Source organism: Mastigoproctus giganteus, chromosome 10, assembly GCF_048544385.1.
Source record: "Mastigoproctus giganteus isolate SK-2022 chromosome 10, ASM4854438v1, whole genome shotgun sequence".
Taxonomy (NCBI): Eukaryota; Metazoa; Arthropoda; class Arachnida; order Uropygi; family Thelyphonidae; genus Mastigoproctus; species Mastigoproctus giganteus.
The window spans coordinates 222,618,830-222,640,828 of record NC_143584.1 but is presented as its reverse complement, the minus strand read 5'-3'; the positions used below and the strand labels follow the sequence as shown (position 1 = coordinate 222,640,828).

Here is a 21,999-nt window from a genome sequence, read left to right as displayed (position 1 = left end):
AAAGTCACTCGTGATAACGCCACTTCTGCCGCCTCTAAACATTCGCATATGTCTTGGAAAATATGTATGCAGATGTTTCACATACACACGTAATGCAGTCCTTTTTGAGTTGTGATTGGATTGAAAAATGAAATGGAAATGAGAAAGTCCTCCTGTACTTCCTGAAGAATGGTTGGGAGCCGTGAAAGATAAAAATATGATAGTTCATCACGACTGGCCTTATTTCTCTCTTTTTTTTTAAAGATAAACAGGTGAAACCTCGAGGGGAATAAATTTTATTCCAGTTTTGCTTTTCTTAGAACAACCCAAACGGCGAATTACGGTAGTCCAAAGATGTCATGAATATCTCTGCATGCAATGGAAAGAAATTGAACCAATTAGGAGTTGGACTCCTATTGTATTTTTTTTTTTCGAACAACTTAGCAGTGAAACTTGAAAATAATGACGTGGGCCTAATTTTATTCCTTACGCCATCGTGGCGAATTTTTTTTGCAATGGTTCGCACCTAACTGTGTCCTCGACTTTAATTGTTCTGGGAACTGGAAGTATTTATCTTCTAGGATATGCTCGTGGAATTCTCGGCCTTATGTCCAATGCCTTATTATTCGTGTACGTGTGTTTCAAGGGCATCAGTATAGTTAATCAGTGGGTTTACTTTTTTGTTTGGTCTACAGGATTGAACAAGCATTTCTTGGCACGAATGGATAATTTTTCAATTTCCGGTCTCAGACTACTTCAAAACCACATGTGCGATAGAGAGATTCTTTTGATCCCATACAGCCGCTCTTTAGGGTTTCGATATTCCTTAAAAAAGACAATATTACTGTACTGAAAGCAAAATGACTAGCTAGGGAGCATCTTTTGGATCTTCTTTAGTAGATAAATAGTAGGTAGATAAAATTCAGTGTGCCACTGAAGAATAGAGTTCCGAGTTTTAATTTCCAATTCCATTTGTAACTCTAAATCACTTTCTATATACACCTGTCAAAAAAAGTTCCGAACTTGTTTTAAATGTATATCATATTTGCTAAGCACGATTCATAGCAAAGATAACACCAATCAAACAACTTGATTCGTTGAAATCATTTAAATTCCCATACGATGAAGTTTCTGTATTCCTTATTGAATTCGATCATCAGACCTATCTGATGATCGAAAATCAAAGAAAAATTTGGTGGTTGTGCTAACTTTACAGGATACACAGGTGTTTCCTAATTAGGCCTGATGACAGGATTTAATAAGGAGCCCAGGAACATCACCAATTATTAAGCAGTTAGTTCTATTGTGTGGAAATTGCTTTATGTAATGTAATACTTTTTTACACAATAAAATTCACTTTAAACAAATCACGTGGTTTGATTTGGGTTATTCGCATTTAATCAATTCATTATGACAGCCACATTACATACTGCGTCTTTTCGATAGATACTTTCGTGGGCACTGCTCTTCTGAATTAAGATCTATAAATCCCCCACTCATCTCTCTCTCTCTCTCTCTCTCTCTCTCTCTCTCTCTCTCTCTCTCTCTCTTCCAATCCTGTCCGAACACGATCTAAAACCAGTCAACATCCATTCACTGTTCAACTCCAAACTCACAGAACCAACTTTGCCTCTTTCTCATTTACTCCATTCTACTTTTGCTCTCTGAAACAATGTTAACTTCAACCTTCATCCGAAAATTACATTGCAATCTATAGAAATTCAAATCATTCAACAAGTATCTTCTGTCTTCTCAACCTCCATTCATAGTTCTAAGTATCCTGTGCTAATGCCTTTATTGTTTTGAGTTTTTATAAAAAAAAACACTTATGAGGAAATTTCGAAATTTTTTTAAAAGAGTCGCTGTAAATCCGTGTGAAACAAGCCTCAGACCGTTATGCTTCCATCGCCGAACTTCATTATGAGTATAATTCAGTGTGTGTGTGTGTGTGTGTGTGTGTGTGTGTGTGTGTGTGTGTGTGTGTGTGTGTGTGTGTGTGTGTGTGCACGAAAGCATTCTTTTGGCATGCTTTACGCCCAGGTGGGTCTGTATGATGCCTAATCTGTGTAATGTGATTCATCACTCCATATTACCCTCTGCCACTACTGCACAGTCTATTGCTTATACTGTATGGACTATGACAGGCTTCGATTGGAGGTGCTGGAGTCCCAGCTGATGCTTGAGAACAGCTGCATTGGTACGGTTTTCTATCATATGCGGTGGCTTTCTGAAATTAAGCTTCCAGTTGCTGCTCTGACTAGCACAGTACATAGTTATAATATCGCTTTCGTTGTCTAGTGATTATAACCACTGTGACCCAATGAGGGGAGAGGAAAGACCTGGATTGGAATCTCGCTTGGACAATGGAAACTTATTAGCCTTTTTCACATATTGTCGATGAACTCGGCAATCTGTAAAATTTTTCATCCAGCAAATCGACTAGCCAACAGCTGTAGTTTACAGACATGATCTGCTTATTGGTCTCTTTGCCTTGCATTGGTGCAAATTCAAAACAACCACAATCCCCAGTCCAGCTTCTGTCTTGGCTTAAATTGTGAATGTTTGTGACCTCGCAAAATTTGGAACATCCAAGGATCATGATCCTTCACTAGCTTCAGTTTCTGGTGTTTAGCAGAGACACGTTAAAGATATTGAATTTTTTCACACTAAATAATATTTAAGTGAGCTTTTAACACGTGAGAGTGGTCTGGAGATTAATGGGATATTACTAAGAAGAACCTACTTGGCCGCATAAAGACAGGTCTAGCCAGCTTCTTTGGAAGTGGGTCATCCTGCGATTCTCTCAAACTGGCTTCCCCTTTGCAAAACGAAAATTTCCCAAATAGTATGTCTGTGAAGTCATGCACTAATTAACGTGCCTTCCTCACTGGAAATACTTCTGAGAGCTAGTCAACTTTTCTAATTTTTTTCTTCTTCTTAACAATCAAATTATGAAGGCCGCTAAGGGACGCTGTAAGTGTGGGAACGGGGGACGGAGGAGTCGGGATTAAACCTTGTAAGCAAGTTTTGCGTTAATGATATGCTATCCTTGAAAGAAACTGCGAGTACCAATTACAATTGAAATAAATATGGGAAAAGTAATTATGGAATCAACTAGGGTTTTCCACCACAATAATATACCGTAACACATTGAGCATATCAAGCACCATTTGATAGTTTCGTAGTATAAAAATATTTCTCAATATGCTGCACAAATTCTTTGAAGTTTGAAAGACATTTTCGGAAAACAGTTAAAGGTAGGCTGCTATTGGTGACATTAAGAAAAATCCTTTACCTCACAAAATATTCTCTTCTCAAGATGTTGTATACCGAGCCTTCTTTGGTGTGTTCCATAATGCACTACAATGCACGATGTTATTTCTTCAATGCAGGAACTAGCTTCCTTTGTAATGCTGACTCTCTGTAATTGAATCCTAGTTGAGAGCTGTATCAGTCCACAAACGTCGATTATATAGCTTTTTTCGGTACCTTTGTTTTGGTTCCAATTTTTTGTTTCAAATGAGTAGTTTTTTTGGCACTAATGGCAGCGGATCTGACTTGTTTTGACTGGCATCAATCACTTGACACCTCCATACAAAAAGCAGATTTGCGTACAGTGAAAAAATTGTCTATTAATATCGCACAAAAAACAAGTGAACCAGCTTTGAACCTTGGATGACCCTCGAAACTTTCTAGTGTTTTTATTTTAAAATTTCAGTGACTTTTTAAATCACCCTATATTATTATCACAGTGAGGATGTGTGGTAAATACGCACATATTGAAAGTACCATACTCTCCACATACAAGGAGACCTTATCAGGAAAAAGAAGGGTCAAAAGACGGGCAACACGCATGGTGAGATTGACAAAAGGGCGAAAGGAGGAAAGACTTCGATTATGTGTGCTACAGAGCTTGACAACCGGGCACCTTAGAGGAGACCTGATTGAGGTTTATAAGACTCTGAGAGGGGTTAGTAAAATGAATGAAGGCGGAAATTTCACTGAGGGGCCATAAATTCAAATTACAGAGAAGAGCTTTAGACTAGATTGTAGGAAGTGTTCTTTTAACGAGTGAGTTGTTGTGTACTGGAACAAGTTGGCTGATAATTTGAAGAAATTCAAAGGTCTACAAGATAGTTAAACACGTGGGAGCGAAGCACATAATTTGTAATTTCTTATTTCTTTTTATGTCGGCCCGCGCAGCACAGCCTGTGTCTTTCTTGCACAATGCGGCTAATATTAATACTATTTCATGCAACCCTCGCAAGTAGTACCATCCTCCCGAGACCCTCGTGGGTAGAAATTGGTAAGATCGTGTCCTCCCCACACCGGGTGAAAAAGACCTGAGTTCGAATCCCGTCGATGACTGAGTTAATCGGTCTCAGGCGAGGGTAGCATGGTTTTTTCTCTCGAAAACTCGGGTTTTTCGTCCAGCAAACAGAAAATCGACCTCAGAACACACGCAATTTACAGATAATATACACGGAGCAACAGAGCCTTAGTTGTCAATGCTCCTGAAACCCAAATACAAATACAAAAAAGAAACAAAACAAAAAAAAAGAAACACACAATCAATAGTTAACTATTATTATTTATTTATTTTATTTATTTATTTTTTTTTGTACTATCCTCCCACATCGTGTGCAAAGGGCTCAGGTTTAAACTCCGTCAATGACGAGAAATTTTTATGAGCTTTTTTTCCCGACGTGGCTGAGTTAGTCAGTCTCTGGAGAGGATTGCGATGGTTTTTCTCCTGGAAACTCCGATTTTTCGTTCAGAAAAATCTACCACAGAATGCAATTAAAGACATAATATACAGGGTGTTTCAAAAATGATGGTCAATAATTTAAAGGTGAAAAGTACAAACTAAAATAAACAAAAAAGTCCCAGTAAACATCGGGCCGCAAATGAACCGTTTTCGAGATAACGCACATTTTCTGTTAAGATCCGCCACTGACTATGGGAGCACTAGTTTAGCAAAAAGCTGTGAATCCTTTGCTAAGGATGGTTTTTATTAAACATAAGATAATACATTTTTAATTTTTGGTTGCAACACCACAGGATTTTTCAGATGTTACGTGTTACAGTATGTTCTTTCTAACACCCTTTCCTCAACAGCAGGTGTTATGCTTCTAGGCCTACTTGCTCGTACTCCATGTGAGAAGTGCCCATGTTCTCTAAGGCGTTGATGTACTCTGATGAATGTGCGCCTGTTGGGCTGCCTTCGGCGGAGAAATGCTTCTTGGTACAAACGTGCAGCCTCGAGTGCACTGCCGTTGGCTTTACAATACATGAAGTGCATGTCCGCATACTCTTCGTTGCTGTAACCTCTTTCCATGTTGACTATCCTTTGACAAGTACTAGTATGTCTGCTACATCTCAGAGCATTGAGAGAGGGGAAAGTAGAAAATGAGCACAAACTAAACTAAATAAACAAGTCAGTGGTGGATCCTACCTCTGTACAGTGGTGGATCCCAACTAGAAATGTGCAATATCTCGAAAACGATTCACTTAAGGACCAATGTTTACTAGGCTTTTTTTTGCATATTGTAGTCTGTACAGTTCACCTTTAAATTATTGACCTTCACTTTTGAAACACCCTGTATATATACGGCGCGATATGAGTCTAAATTGCTGATGCTCCGAAAACCCTGCAACAACGGCAATAACAATTTACACGAAACCGCGTAAGTGGCATGATGGTTACGATTACTATCCTTCCAAACCTTATAGAAAAGACCTCCTTCGAATCCTAACAAAGTGTATGACTTTTTATACATCATAGTTGAGTTAATTGATCTCCGATGACGGTTGTGCTGTTTCTTCTTACCCCGAAACTCAGCTTTTCATCCGTAAAAACAAGAAAACTACCCACAGAATACACGTAGCTTCCAGACACAGTTGCTGAATTTCCCATGGCGTTAAATACTTTGGTTGATTTGATTTTATTTACTTTTGGGTTTACTGGCGCAACAGAAATACTTTGGTGCAAAAACATCAGCAACGACACGCAAACTGGCCTAGAATATACGAAATTTATAGGGAAGATATAACGACGCCTCACAGCCTCAATTACCTCTTACAGGATTGATTTACTATTTTATAGATCAACCCTGTAAAGATCTTTACTATTCTCTGGTGTTCCGTGCTCACCCCTGTGTTTCGCTCGGTCATTGACTTTAAAGAAATGCGCAAGGAATTGCTTGATGTGAACAAAGCAGGAAAAAGTTGGATAATTTGTAACAAATCATACCATTAAACCAGTTGGTTTTCGCTGAGGTATTTTATCAGCTATTATGCGCTTAGAACTTTCATTCGTTACTTTTACTAATTTAAATTTGTCAGTCTTAATGCGCATATCCCTTTTCTCCATTGTCTGCCTATTCACTAGAAGAGCTTCCTGCTGCCCTTCGACCTGAAGTCCATCCTGACGTCGTAATAGTCTCATCAAGTAAATAGGACGTGTTGACAATGTTTGCTGTAATCGAACCAAATGCACTCCATAGAAAAGGATTTTTTTTCCTGTAAACCGACCTACTTGTGCGAACCCCAGCGTAGCTAACATGCCTCACAATTTTCTTGTCGGCTGGACAGTTTACTGATCTCTCGGTGATTGAGCACACAGCCTGGGTGTTGTGGAAATGTTTCTTTTCCTAATTCTCTGTTTAGCTAATCTTCATTGTCTTTCTATTTCCTCTTCCTCTATGTCTCTGATCCCATTGTTTATATTCACAAAATTGCTTTCGTCCGAACGAGAAAGCTTGTTGCAAAGTCTTTTGTCATGCGAGATTTCCACACCAGTTTTGACCTGATTGTAAAAAGGATATTTACTTTTCCTTCTTAATTGGTTCCATTAATTCATACAGAGGGTGGAAACTAAAAAGCTTGATGTAAGCAAATGTCTTTAGGATAGATAGCAATATCCATTTGCGTATATTCTTGGGTCGGTTTATTCGGACGTAAAATCCGAATTTCCTGGAGATAAAACCATGTAACCGTCGCCTGAGACTGACTAACTCAACTACTTTGTGAAAAATGCCCATGAGAACAGTTTAACTCAGATTTTATCGCACCAGCGATGAAGTTCAATGGCTGTAAAGTGTGGGCAGGTTTTACATGGTCTGAACTGGTTCGCATGGTAATGTACGAATTTACGTTTCAACTGAGGATCCAGGATCCATATATGAAGTCCATGGTACTGAGAGGTAAGGAAAAGTACTGAATATTGACATCGCTGATTGATAAAATTTCATCTGAAGGATGTACAGGGTCATTATCAAACAATAAAAATGTCTCAATGTTTTAATTTAAATTTCGCGATTGAAACTAGAATGTCACTGTGTCATGAAATTTAGGAAAAATCTCCATTCTGCATGAATAATTACATACATGAAAAATAAGTTAGTTCTGGTCCGAATTAGGGAAGTTTTACTGTATGATATCTGTACTTTGTAACTGGAGTTTGTCCTTACGTGCAGTTATATAAAAAAAATAATAAAAATATATAAAATAAAAAAGGAACATATTTTTGAAAATCAGAAACTCAAACTATATTGAAAGTTTATGAATTAAAAGAAAACACTTACAGCTGTGGCTAGGAAGAGCAAGAGCGGTGGAGGAGGTAACGGTTGTGGTGACAGCCTCATGGCGGTCGTCCTTGTCTTCCTGTAAAGAAACCAAAGAAAAACATCAAGACGGTACATTGTACATTTTAAAGTACAGTAGTAGTTCTCAAACATTTGTTTCTCCCAATATGAGAGTCCTCTCTGTCTTGTAATCCTCCTTCCTTTTACCACCGAGATCAAAAAACTTAATTGATACCACAATTCTAATTTCTGACAGTTGTGATTACAGAAAATCTAAATTAAATAATCCACAATAAGAAGCTCAAAAAATCATTAGCATTAGTAGCGGGAAATGATGCAAAAAAGAAAGGCTTCCCATTTCACCTATTCATTCCCTTCAATAGCTTATATAGTTCTTGTTTGAATTTATTTAAGCTATCACCTTCCACAACAATAGATGGAACTTTGTTCCAGCAATCAACCACCCGCTGGCTAAAGGAAAACTTCCTCACGTCTGTTTCTGCAACCTTCTTTTCTCAATTTGAATTTGTGCCCCCTCGTGTGTGTAGTCTGAGCAAGAGAAAGAGTCCCATCAGCATTGAGCTTACTCCTTCCATTCAAAGCCTTAAACACTTCAATCGGATCACCTCGCAGCTGCCTAGTCTCTAGACGCTTCAATTTGCGGAACTGAAGCGAGGAGACCTGATTGAGGTGTATAACGCCTTGAATGGTTTCAGCAAGCTCAATGCTGATGGGATTCTTCCTCTTACCCAGATTAATTCCCTGAGGGGACTCAATTTGAGTTCCCTCAGGGAATTAATTCAAATTCAAATTCAAATTGAGAAAAGACAGTTGTAGAATAGAAATTGTGCAGAAATTTGCCTTTAGCCAGCGAGTGGTTGTTTGCTGGAACAAACTGCCATCTGTCGCTGTGGAAGTTGACAGCTTAAATAAATTCAAGGCAGAACTAGACAAACATTTGGAGTGAATGGATGGGTGAAATGGGAAGAGTGTTTTTTATGCTGTATACGCTTGCTTTCTTGCATCATATGCCTCTACTAATGCTATCTTGGTAAGAGCAACCCTTTGTTCCCCTCACCAATCTCATTGCTCTACATCCTTCCTAAAATGAGGCTTCCAGACCTGTATGCAGTACTCTAGATGTAACCTCATTATTGCTTTATACAACGGGAAAATCACCTTCTTATCCCTGCTAGCAAAATTGCTGTATATCATTTACAAAACTTCCTGAGCTCTCCTGGCAGACTGTCTGCATTGCTCAGAGAACTTCATATCTGATTGCACAATTACCCCCAGGTCTTTTTAATTTTCCACTACCCTGAGTATAGCACCACACAGTTGGTACGTTACTCTGGGGTTACTGCTACCCATATGCACCACTCTGCATTTGTCAATGTAAAACTCAATTGCTATTTCTCAGACCATCTGCCTAACTTTTCTAGATCCTGTTGCAGTGGCATTCCGTCATTCCTGTCATTAACCATCCTGCCAAACTCTGTATCATCTGAAAACTTGGACATTAAGCTTGATATGCCTTCATGAATATCATTCATAATATTACATGAATGACGTTACACAAAGAGCAATGTCCATTAATTATCACTCTCTGTCTTCTTTCACTGAACTATTCCTTTTTTCTTCCCTTAACGCTGCACTGCTCCAATTTTTTCAGCAGTCTTTTATGTGCAACGGTATCAAAAGCTTTCCTGAAATCCAAGTTCATATGTGATATCAAAATTATTTTTTGCATCCAGTTCCTCTGTGACCACATCGTAGTATCCTATCAAATTGATCAGACAAGATTTCCCCTTAACAAACCCATAATGTGTCTGAAGTATAATTGCAGCCTTGTCTAGACGATCCTGTATTACTTCTTTTACCAACGATGCCATTATTTTCCCTGGAACTAAAGTTAAACTAAAAGGTCTGTAATTACTCGTGTCACCCTTCGACCCCCCTTTGTGAATTGGAGACACATTCGCACATCTTTGGAGACACATTCAGACCATCCTGAATTTCTATCCGTAATTATGTAAACTGGTTTTGTCGTATTGAAAATTAATTACAAAGTCCGAGGTATTTTTTAATGTTACACAAGAGGACAAAAGTTAAGGTATTCATTAGAAGAGCGTAATAATTTGCGTCTAAATAATTGATATGAGCCAATGAAGTCTGGTATGCGGCTACATTATATCGTGACGCAAGTTTACTAAGTATACATGCTTTGAAATGACCACACAGATTGCAGGAGTACGGAACTAGTAATTTGAAAAGAATGTTATCGTTTTAACGCATATTTGTCACGTAAATTTGGACCACGGTTAACTGGAACGCGTGTACTATTGTACTTTTGCGTTAATCAGTCGGCTACATCTGCTCTGACTCTTGCGTATTGAGTATCCAGTAGAGAAGATTAGCACCACTGACTCTGATTAGTAGCATTGGCGATTAATGAGTCATGAGAGCCCTGGTGATATGCACGCGCTCTCCTACAAGAGATACCTTTTTAACTATGTAAGGTTCTGGGAGAGTTACAACTCAAAATATGTTCATTGGGATTCAGGTCTGGAGACTTTGGATGATGCCTCTGTTAGGGAGATTGTCCTCCCATTGATGTAGAAGGTTCTCCATCTAGAACGTTATCAACCATCAGAAGGCGCTAGACGCCTATTTTTCCTTCTTAAAATCTAATATAAGTTATCTATTTTGTCTGTACAAAAACAGCAGTCTCAGTTCCCCTGTCGAAGATATGAAGAAGTTAGAAACTGAGTGTTGGAAAAAAAGAAGTGCTGTTGTAACTCTGTATAAAGAAAGTTATTCCATGAGAGGTATTAGAAACTAGGTGTTTCATTTAAAGGAGTACAAACTACCATTCAACGATTCAAGGAGACTGGCAGTTTAAAGGATAAACCACGATCAGGACGACATGAGAACAACGAAAGCACAAGATAATACCATAACACTGATTTCGAATGCAATCGACGACTTTCTGCATCTGAAATCCGAGCCGACTTTCTGCATCTGAAATCCGAGCCGGATGTAGACACTGGAGTTTCTCTGTTCCGAGCCGAGGAACAGAGAAACTCCAGTGTCTACATCCACTGTAAAACTTCTTTTTAAACAAGCAGAATTTCATGGTCGTGTAGCGGTCCTTAAACCCTGAGTAAAATCGAAAAATCGATAGAAAAGGTTGGCTTGGGCTAAGAGCCATCAACATTGTACAATTGAAGAGAGGAAAAATGTACTGTGGACGGATGCATCCCAGTTTGAAATGTTTGGATCCAAGCATAGAGTATGTGAGATGATGACCTGAAGCAAAAATTATGCCACATTGTTTAGTGCCTAGAGTCAAGTGCGATGGTGGTTCCTTCTGGAGTTGCTTCTGTTTTTCTGGAATCAGTGACAACATCAGAATTGAAGGAATTTTAAGAAAATAAAGCTATAAAAACATTCTTGAACATAATGTAATATCCTCTGGACTTCGACTTTGTAGAAGAAATTTTATATTACAACAAAGCAATTACCCGAAATACAACTCTAAGCTGTGCAACTCAATGGCAACTCGTTGTGAAGGTATATTCTTCATATATATATGAAGAATATATATATATATATATATTCTTCTGTCTATCCCCAAAACACAAAGCCAAGAAATATATGTTCGTCCAGAATTTACTACAACGTTTTAACGATACTGGAAGTATTGCACACAAGCCTTTAGCATTAGTAGAGGCATATGATGCAAGAAAGCAAGCTTATGCAGCATCAGCCAAAAAAAAACGCCCCCATTTCTTAGGCTATCAACTTCCACAACAAAGGATGGAAGTCTGTTCCACCAACCAACTACCCGCTGGCTAAAGACAAACTTCCACACTTCTATCCTACCTCTGTCTTTCCTCAATTTGAATTTATGCCCTCTCAGGTGATTATTCTGAACAAGAGGCAGAATCCTATCGGCATTGAGCATGCTCAAACCGTTCAAGGCTTTATACACCTCAATCCTTCTTCTGCATGACCTCGAACAGCCACAGGAGATGCAATTACATCAGCTATTTTAGCCAATTTTAGAATATCATCGGTTTGGCTGAAACAAGAAGAAGAAATGAATCACTTATAAGTTTATCAAGTGGAAATCTGCTGTACACCAATGGAAACAGTGAAAGGAGTGAAGGTGGAGTTGGGTTTCTGGTCCATAAAGATTTTAAAAACAACATTTTGGAATTCAAAAGTACATCACCAAGGGTGTCAAGACTAATACTCAAGGTTTCTAAGAGGTACAAGCTAAAGATTATAATGATTTATGCACCAACATCGAGCCATGATGATGAAGAGGTTGAAGAAATGTACACTGAAATTGAGAGTCTTCTAGATGAGCAGAAAACCCACTACACTATTATTATGGGGGACTTCAATGCTAAGGTTGGAAAAAGGCAAAACAGCGCAGAAAGAGGAACTATAGGAAATTTTGGAATTGGTGAAAGAAATAAAAGAGGTGAAAGACTTGTGGAATTTGCAGAATCTCAAGGAATGTCAGTAATGAACACTTTTTTCAAGAAAAGGGTGAACAGAAAGTGGACATGGAAGAGTCCAAATGGATTAACAACTAATGAAATCGACTTCATCCTCACTAACAGAAGATATTGTGAATGATGTTACCGTCCTGAATAAGGTAAATGTTGGAAGTGATCACAGAATGGTAAGATGTACACTTGATATAGATGTAGGAAAGGAAAGGAAAAAACTGACTCGAGTAAATAATACAAAGGTCTTTGAAATAACAGAGGAGGAGAAAAAGCAGTATGTACTGGAACTTAAGAACAAGTTTGAGCTTCTGCAGACTGCTCAGGACCAAGATATCGACGAGGAATATTACAACTTTCTGAAAGTGATAAAGCCCAAGAAACCTATAGGGAAACAGAAATCCAAAGAAGAAAAAATTAGTCAAGAAACACTTGTCATGATGAACCAAAGACGACAAATGAAGAGCAAGAAAAACACTGACAGGGAGAAAATTGAGTATACTGAGTTATGCAAAGCCATTAGAAAGAGACTCAGAGAGGACATAAGAGGATTTAACACAAGAAAAGTAGAACAAGCATTAAGGGAAAACAAAGGATTTAAATCAGCAGCCATGAGCAGTAATACAGAAAGACAAATGATACTGAAACTGAAGAATAGCGATGGTGTACTTATAAACAGCAGAGAAGGCATAATTCAAATAGCAGAAGACTACTATAGAGAATTATACAAGGAGCGAGGGTATGATACCAGCAGTGGGGAAGATGGATTGCAAAGTAGCAACACATACGACATACCCGATATTCTTCCTGATGAGGTAGAACATGCATTGAAGAAAATGAAGAATCGGAAAGCCCCGGGGGAAGATGAAGTTACTGTAGAGTTGTTAAAATTGGGAGGAAGAGACATAACACAAAAACTGGCAAGGCTCTTCACAAAGTGCATTAGAAAAGGTGTGATGCCTAAGCAGTGGAATAATGCAATCATAGTTTTGCTGCATAAGAAAGGAGATAAATCAGAAATTGGAAATTATAGACCAATTAGCTTGTTATCCCATATCTACAAGTTGTTCACAAGGGTCATTACTAACAGATTAGAAAGAATACTTGATGAGAATCAACCGAAAGAGCAAGCTGGCTTTAGGACAGGATTCTCAACTATGGACCACCTTCACGTAATATCACAGCTAATGGAGAAAGCAAATGAATATAAAACACCATTATGCCTGGCATTTGTGGATTATGAAAAGGCATTTGACTCCATACAGCATAAGGCAATGTTTCGGGCACTGGAAAGACAAGGCATAGATACTCCATATATTATGATTTTGAATAAAATATATGAGAGTGCTACATCCTTTATTAGACTAGACAAAGACAGTAGCAAATTTAAAATCGAGAAAGGAGTTCGACAAGGAGACACAATATCTCCGAAGCTGTTTACTGCTGCCCTTGAGGAAGCTTTCAGAAGATTAGACTGGTCGCAGAAAGGAGTCAATGTGAACGGAGAGTACCTAAACCATTTACGATTTGCAGATGACATTGTGGTCATAAGCCACGATCCCAAAGAATTAGAGGAAAATCTTAATCAGTTATGCACAGTTAGTAAGGATTTTGGACTAAAGATGAATATGGCTAAAACAAAAGTAATGATGAACAAGTATGCCACGGAAAGGGAAATAATGATTGAAGGAGCAGTAATTGAAAAGGTGGAGTCATATACTTATCTGGGACAAGTTATCAGCTGTAATAATGATAAATGGCTGGAAGTCAAGAGAAGAATAAATTTTGGATGGATAGCATTCAGGAAATATAGTCACATACTGAAGAGCAATATCCCAGTTTGTCTGAAACGTAAAATAATGAATCAATGTATACTCCCCACCATGACTTATGGAAGTGAAACTTGGGCACTCACCAAAAGAATGGAAGAGAAGCTAAGAACTACACAGCGAAGAATGGAACGAATTATATTGGGAATCAGACTGTTAGATAAGAAGAGAAACACATGGATTAGGCAGCAAACTCAAGTAAAGGACATTCTTATCAAAACTAAAGAACTAAAATGGTCTTGGGCAGGACACATAGCTCGAAGACATGATGACAGATGGACTAAGAAAATAACAGAATGGTACCCAAGAGGAGCTAGAAGAAAACCTGGAAGACAAAGGCGGAGATGGATAGATGAAATTCATGAGTTTTTGAGTAGTAAATGGATGGCCAGTGCTCAAAACAGAAGGAACTGGAAAGTTGCTGGAGAGGCCTTCATCCTGCAGTGGATTGAAAATGGCTGATGATGATGATGATGATGATGATGATTTTAGCCAAATACCAGAGTAAGCTGTTTTATCTGTTCGAAAACTTTCTCGAGAGACAAAAATTCAGTTATGAGTCTGTGTATCAAGTACTAACATTGCATAGCACTGTGTGCACAGTTCATATTTACACCTGGTACATAATTTATATCCCTATAAATTAGGCATAATATATTAACCACAGTACGCGGAGATGAAAATGAGAGAAAAGTTCAGTTTTACGAATGGATATCGTCTATTATGCAGATACAGAATTCAATTTGATAAAAACATTTTGCAACACGTTTGAAAATTATATAGATGAAAAGATTACTCGTGACGGCATAATAACACGTTGGACTCGCATGGGCCACCACGATTCTAAAGACTTAATGACTGCTGAATCCTGGTGATATTTATGAACGATTCAGAATGCTTGGATATCAAGATTAGGGATGAACTGATAGAACGTCTTTTTGCAGTTGAGTGGCCATACTGAAATGGCGCGTTATCATCCCTGTATTTGTAGTCAGTTGCTTATTAAAACCGACCTCAACAATCAACCAATTCTAATATGGTAGTTTGACCACCGAACACCTTTTTTAGGTTAGGCGTGTGTATGTGTGTTAAGCACCAAAGCAATAAGACTGTGAGGGGTCAGTATACTGTGTCTGTAATTGAGTGTATTTTTCAATTAGTGCGCTGTTTGCTGGACAAAATTTCAGGGAAAAACATGAAATCCTCTCTTGAGACTTATTAACTCAGCCACGTTGTGAAAAACAGTCCTTACAAATTCTTCCCTGCACTTACGAAATTGGAACTCAGGTCTTTTCTCACCTAGTGTGAGACACCTAGACAGTGATTATAACCACATACTACCGGCGAGGGCAGTTGCTTACCTCTCGCTCTTACAATAAAAAATGGTAGTTCAGAAATCTTGAAATCTTCGTTGTTAACTTTAACCAGCTAACGCGAATAGATAACACTGTTACTTCACAAATTCAGTCTTTTCCCAGTTTAATACTTGAGATACAGTTAAAGTGTTAACCGTACATCCCAAATGTGTTAATGGTTGTGCTAGCAGGCATATCCTTAGTTATGTCCTCGAATAAAGTCAGAGGGCAGAGACCTTCCTTCCTTCTTTTAAATGACCCAGTTCTACCAGTGCTGTCATTGTGATCAACGTTATACTATGTACGTTGCTCAGGATAACCTCTGGTTAATTTGTTCTCACTCAGATATTAAACACTAACACGTTTAACTTTTTGAACCTTATTTCCTCCACCTTTTTATCAAGTTTGGGACTACACTGCTAAAAGATGGTATCGGGACCATAAATAGCCGAAAGTAAATCGAAAGTACTTACTAACCTTTAAATTCCATTTCCAATAAAATGATGATCCACCATTTGCTGGAAAACTGTTAAAAATACTTGGTGCATAATGTAATATTCATTCTTCTTTTGTGTTCTTGTGGGTCGCACAGTTAGTAGGATCGCCGTCCTCTCCACACTGGGTGGAAAAGAGCTGAGTTCGAATCCCGTCGATGACGTGAGGAATTTTTATGGGTCTTTTTCACAACTTGGCTGAGTTAGTCGGTCTCAGACGAGGGTATCATGGTTTTTTCTACCGGAAACTCGGGTTTTTCGTCCAGCAAACAGAAAATCTACCTCAGCACACACACACTCAATTTACAGACAATATACACGAGGCAATATGCCCTTAGTCGCTGATGCTCCTAAAATCCCTATTACCACAGCAATAACAACCTTCCAAACGTTGTATCTGTGATATTTTCACTTGCTGTCACCTTAGAATTGATAGTGGGACCGATAAATTCGAAACACAGAAGTTCACAATACATGCTGTTTTCATCTGGTTATCTGACTTGCATGTCATAACAGGTAATCGCGAACATGCTGTTCCGTACTTTGTTTACAGGGACATACAAACTGTTTAGGTTCTTAAATAAAGAATGTTTTCTTCTGTTTTTGTTTTTATTTAAAATATGTTCTCATCGTTCTCTTTGTTTCTTTGGTTTTGAGCATCACAATATTTGTCCGATCTATCAAATTTCAGGAAAATTCATATTCATGTCTGTTGAGGGCTGTCATTCGTTTTCCTTGTGCATGATGGTTTCTGTTCACTTCTGTCTTTTAAATCCTTTTTATAAAGCAAATAATACTTTGCATTTTGAGAACAACAAAATTAAATAGATAATGGCCGGTTTCATTTGTAATTTAGGTTGATTTTGTTGATGTTGAATCCTAGAGTAAGATTTGTGCTATTATCCAGTAAATCTTTGCTATTATTTGTGGATGTTCCTCCAGAAATAATAGTCATGACTAGGGGAAACTGGGATAATTATAATTGTCTACCATGGCAAACTAGCATGTGTTAGAGATAACTCTAGCAAAGCAACGTCATACATGATCCCTTATGTACACAGGAAACTAAGCAATCCTCCTTAATTAAGAGGCTCTTTTATTTGTTTTCCTTTGTACTAGTAAATTGATTGTAAATAATGCGAGAAGAAAATATACAATTTAAAACCATGTTGAATTAGCTGGATTGCTTAGAATTCCCAGATGATGCAACTCAATTCGTGTAGTTTTTCCTGTTTTGTGGGATCGATTTTTTTGGGTAAAAAAAAAGAACCGTACAACCCACGAGGGTCCGACGAATGGATGGATGGATTTCTTTTGAAATTTATCAAACATTTTTCAAGTATAAGAACGTGAAAACTAGCTTTTCCAGCACAACGACACTAAATGTCTTTGTGTTATAAACGTTAGTATTTGTTACGGAAGTTTTAACAGTGGTGGGTACAAGTAAAGATAGAGTATCATTTGCTAAGAAAGTGCATTGTCCTTGACCTTTTTTTTTTAAAATGGATCTATGTGCTAATACATTTTAACAGAGGCAGATTATTTTATTATCCGAAGCAGGGTAATCAAAAATGCATATCGCAGATCTATGACCACTACCTACCGGATTTCAAAAACCATGAAGTCAACAATGCACAGCGTATCAAAAAATATTATGAACAGAGGATTGAAAAAAGAAGGGGGAGTAAACTGCTCGAAATTCATTTCTCTGACCATAACATCATCGTCAGTGTTCCCAGTGATGTCAAGTAGGACACGGTAAGATCCTAGGGTAAGCTCGTCTTTGCGAAGATTTCGTATGGATTGAATTCACATCCATCTTAGTGGCTATAGAGAATCTGTGTTGCAAATGGATAGCATGTACCGGCTTTTTGAAAATTTTGTTGCAGTCAGATTCACTTAACATGGGATATTAAGCGAATCCATAAAAATCTATAACGACTCTGGTGAATTAAATAGATACTTCATATTGATCTTTCAGATGAAAGCCCACTTCACAGTAATTTGGTACAGCTGCCATCCACAGCTCTACCAAATACGCCTGTCCTCGTTAAAGACAAGGATCAAAGATTTTCCAAGGCGACTTACAGGGGTATCCTCATGGCTCCATCCTTGGAACTACTCTCTGGAACATGAGCTGGACAGCTGGCTTCACAATGAGTAGGCACCTGTCAGCAAGAATGTGCAGATGACCTGTCCATTCTTTTAAATGGTAACTCAAGAGCTCAACTGGAAAATGCAGCTAACGAGGTCCCTTAAAGATCTCTATTTGAGGGCTTCATCTGTGGGTAGCACAGTGGTTATAATCACCGTCCTCCCCTCGTGCGGAAAAGGGTCGGGTTTGAATACTGTCAATGACGCGAGGTTCTTTTATGACTTTTTTCACTCTATGGCTGAGTTAATCGGTCTTTGGTGAGGACAGTAAGTTTTTTTTTCCTCTCTCGAAAACTCGGATTTTTTGTTCAAAACAATTTTTTCGTTGCCTAAAATTCTGTGACATCATTTTTTTTTCATATGCTTACAAGTGGATAATAGAACCCAGCGTACCGCTGATTAGGAGTAAGAATGAAATTTTTACTTTAAATATGTATTTTATTAAACGTGTGTGGTATTTTTTATGAACACCCCCAAACCGAAAAGCCTGACGAAGCCGAGTGGTCACTAGCCAGAGTGCAGTGGCACACGCTCTTTGAATTTGTTTGTTATTTGGTTTTTAGGAGCATTAGCAACTAAGGCCATATTGCTCCGGGGATATGCGGTGTTCATTCCCTGACCTTTCCGCATCCTCCGTATTTGGTGGGCACGGGCTCGAACCCCGGTCTAATCAAGAAGCGTGTGCTACGCACTGCTGCTCCTGCCCACCTGGCTACGGAGGCGCCGCTCTTTGAGTGGACCTTGGGTCGGCCCCAGTAACTGTTAATCACGATTATCGATTGTGTCCATGATTTATTGTAAAATGTGACCTGGTGGTCGTGCCCCGGTATAAACAAGAAATTTTATTTTATTATTATTATTATTATTATTGGAACCTATGGGATTTGTTTTTTGTGGTTATGGTTAAAAAACCGCTTCGGCTATACGCACCTCTAATACTGTGCATTAGTTGAAGACTGGGAATAGAGAAGATACCTCATGATATTAGGCTTGAACTTCTTTAAATTATAATCTTCAGGAAATACGTGTGAAGGAAAAGTGTTCCTGAGAAGAGAAGGAGAGGGAATAAATGGGAAAAATTAGTTTTATGAGTTTCCAGTTGGACAGTCAATGGATGAGGATTGCTTGCGGCACGTGTACGGACTGGTTTGAAAGTGGAGGAATTACAGATGTCGATTTAGAACAATGCCTACGAAATTAACTAGAGAAAAGGCATGCAGCAGCGAATGAAAGTCTATAAGACTTTGTAAGACGTTGTTGTTGTTGTTGTTGTAGGGTTTTAGGAGCATCAGCGACTAAGGCCATATTGCTTCTTGTATAGTGTCTGTAAATTGCTTGTGTTCTGTGGTCGGTAATCCTTATTAGTTGCAAAAGTTCCAATGCAGCATTGCAGCCACTTTTTTCTCTTGTTAACTTTACTATGGATGTTCTTTGATATTAAAAATGATTATTTATTTTCACCTGCTGCGAACCTACACATATAAGATAACAGATGTCCTCTGAAAATATTCAAGCTCAGAACTTTCTGAAATAGGATTAGGTAGCTCTTGGGTTGTATTACCTTCTGTCAAGAGATTCTGGCTGAGAGACTATCTGGGACTGTCTGCAGTGATGCATATATATATTGTAGTGGTCCTCCACGTCCTGTTTTTCAGCTCGTGCAACGTCTAAATTGACAATGAACACATGCTTTTACAGACATAACACACACGGGGCATGGCACTTCCGCGATCAAATTCATTTCCCTTCAGCCCACCTACAAAATTTCATATTCCGAAGTTTCTGTATAATTTTTCTATTAGAGATATATAATAGTTACATAGTCTAGTGAATCTTAAACGTTATATTAAAGAAGAGGTAAGGTCAAAGTAAGGACAGAAGTTTAATCAGGAGGGTGCTGTTTCAAAAAGTAAAAGCAATGCATTTTTATACTAAAATTATACAATTAAAGGAACGACAAAAATTGCTGAATGTAATAGGGAAAATGAAGTTTGACTTGAAAAGCATGAACATGGAAGTAATATTAAAGAGACAAATTAAACAACTCATGTCAAATACAACATTATGCATTCCTTTTGGTAGGGTAATCACAAAATGATCCATCGGTACCAGGAAAAGAGAAAGGAAGAAATGTCTTCCCAGAAATTTCGAACATCCTTATATTATGAAAAACGCAGGGCGAGAGACTGGTCCCAGATCTGTACTCTGAGTGGCAGAGGACAATAAATTATGTTCACATACATACCATCCTAATCTACTAGCATCTAAGGTAATGCACTTTTCTGACCTGCAGACAAGAATATTAGCGAAACCATCAAATTCTCTCAACTGCTCCGATAATGCGGCTAAAAATATTTTGTGATTGCTGTTTGCTTTTATGTTTAGAATATAACTTTCCAAATACGGCTATTAAGCAAACCATGTTATGAATCTTTCCTCCTTGTTCCTCTCTACATAATTAGTCTCGTGCAATGAAATGTGCAATATCAACGTCACACCCATCCCGAAGAACTCAAGGTGACCTGTTCTCTTTATAGAACGAGGCTATATTTGCATTTAATAATGCGGCATAACATCAGCAAATATGACAAAGGATTTATTTACTTCCAGCAGTTGCATCTGAAGGCTGGCCAAGTTTAGAAACGTTCAATCGTCCCTGAGAAAAACAGGTATGAGAATAGGAATCCAACTTGATAACCGTACCATTCAACAACGGAGGCTGTAATCTCTTTTATGACTATAAATAATTAAGAAACTGCCGGCGTTTGCATACCGAATATCTTGATGGCAGAGTCTTGCCACATTGCCAGGGTTATACGAGTTCATTGGATTTGCAATTTAATTTGCAGTTCAATGTTTTTCCCCTAAATGCTGTGAATCTTTGTTGGTGTATTTTGTACTGGTACATCCAGCTCTGTGTCTAGTTGGAAAACTAATTTTCAGTATTCTTAGCTTGTCACCCGTATATTTTTTTCGATATTCTTCTGAGATAATCTCCTTATATTTTGTAAGTGTATATTCTGCTTTCTTTAGCTAACCTTTCAAAAAATGGAAAGAGAACTTATTAGATCACTATATCTGTGCTTGAATCTGCTCCCCTCTCCCTTCCCTCCAATGAAGTTTGTGTTTGCAGGTCGGTCTAGACCTGATTTTGCAGTGTGTGTGTTTGTGTGGCGTAGAGGACGTTGCAATGTACCTTGAAGAATGTTTTTATTTCTCTCTGCTATTTTGAAGGCTCGTTCTACTAGAAAATCCTTGTTTTTTTGTTTAAAGCAACATTTCTAGAATAACTGAACGGTGCACTTATTAATAGTGATGTCTTCTTCTTCTCTCTCTCTTTGCATTGGATTTAAAATAAAAAACGGAGATGGCTTTAAGGTGATAAACAGAGTATAGCCCTCGAGCATAAGAATAATTCACATCTGAAACACCTCAATAAAGTCAATAAATCAGGATGTCTTATAATGGAGGATTTTAGCTTTCCAGATACTGATTGCAACTTATGGGTTGGTCACTCACAATAGCAGAATTTTTCTGGATTTATTGGAGGACTGTTTTCTACATCAGCACGTTAGATAGGCTTCAAGATAAAGCAATACTCTTGTTCTGATCATTAGCAATGGCTCTTCATGCATTAAGAATATCCAAATAGATGAACCCACTAGGCGGCAGTGGCCATCCTATATTGATGTTTATGTGCTTATGTGGGAAGTACTTAAATATATAACTACTATCAAGGGTAAAGAGAAGGGTTGATTTCCTAAAACGGACTAAAATGGTCTTAGTTTTTAAATTCTGTTGAGTGAGACCAACTGGTGATATTCACAACTACAAATTGTGAACGGAAAGTGTTCAGAGATGTAATCATAGAAGCTACTAAGCTTTTTATATTAACTAAGAAAAGATATTTTTCAAGCTTCAGACTTAAATAAATGTCAAATGAACTGATGAGACTAGCGCCAGAAAAGAAAATTGCACTAGATAATTATAAATTATCAGGAGATACAGAAACGTACAGTAAGGAAGGGTAAGGAAAAACCAATCTGTAATCAAATTACTAAGGAGAAGGTAAGCTAAAGCAG

General features: G+C 38.1%; 1 protein-coding gene across 4 annotated transcripts in view; it reads right to left on the bottom strand.

Annotated features, from left to right (window-relative positions):
• The window catches only part of LOC150079962 (uncharacterized), a 102,566-nt gene that overhangs the window by 61,908 nt on the left and 18,659 nt on the right, over positions 1-21,999 (bottom strand). For all 4 annotated transcript variants that reach the window (XM_090382464.1, XM_090382465.1, XM_090382467.1 and 1 more), the window contains exon 2: positions 7,566-7,644. In XM_090382464.1, the coding sequence (XP_090238590.1) occupies positions 7,566-7,625 (60 nt within the window). In that variant the 5' untranslated portion in view covers positions 7,626-7,644. The remainder of the gene's footprint in view (positions 1-7,565; positions 7,645-21,999) is intronic.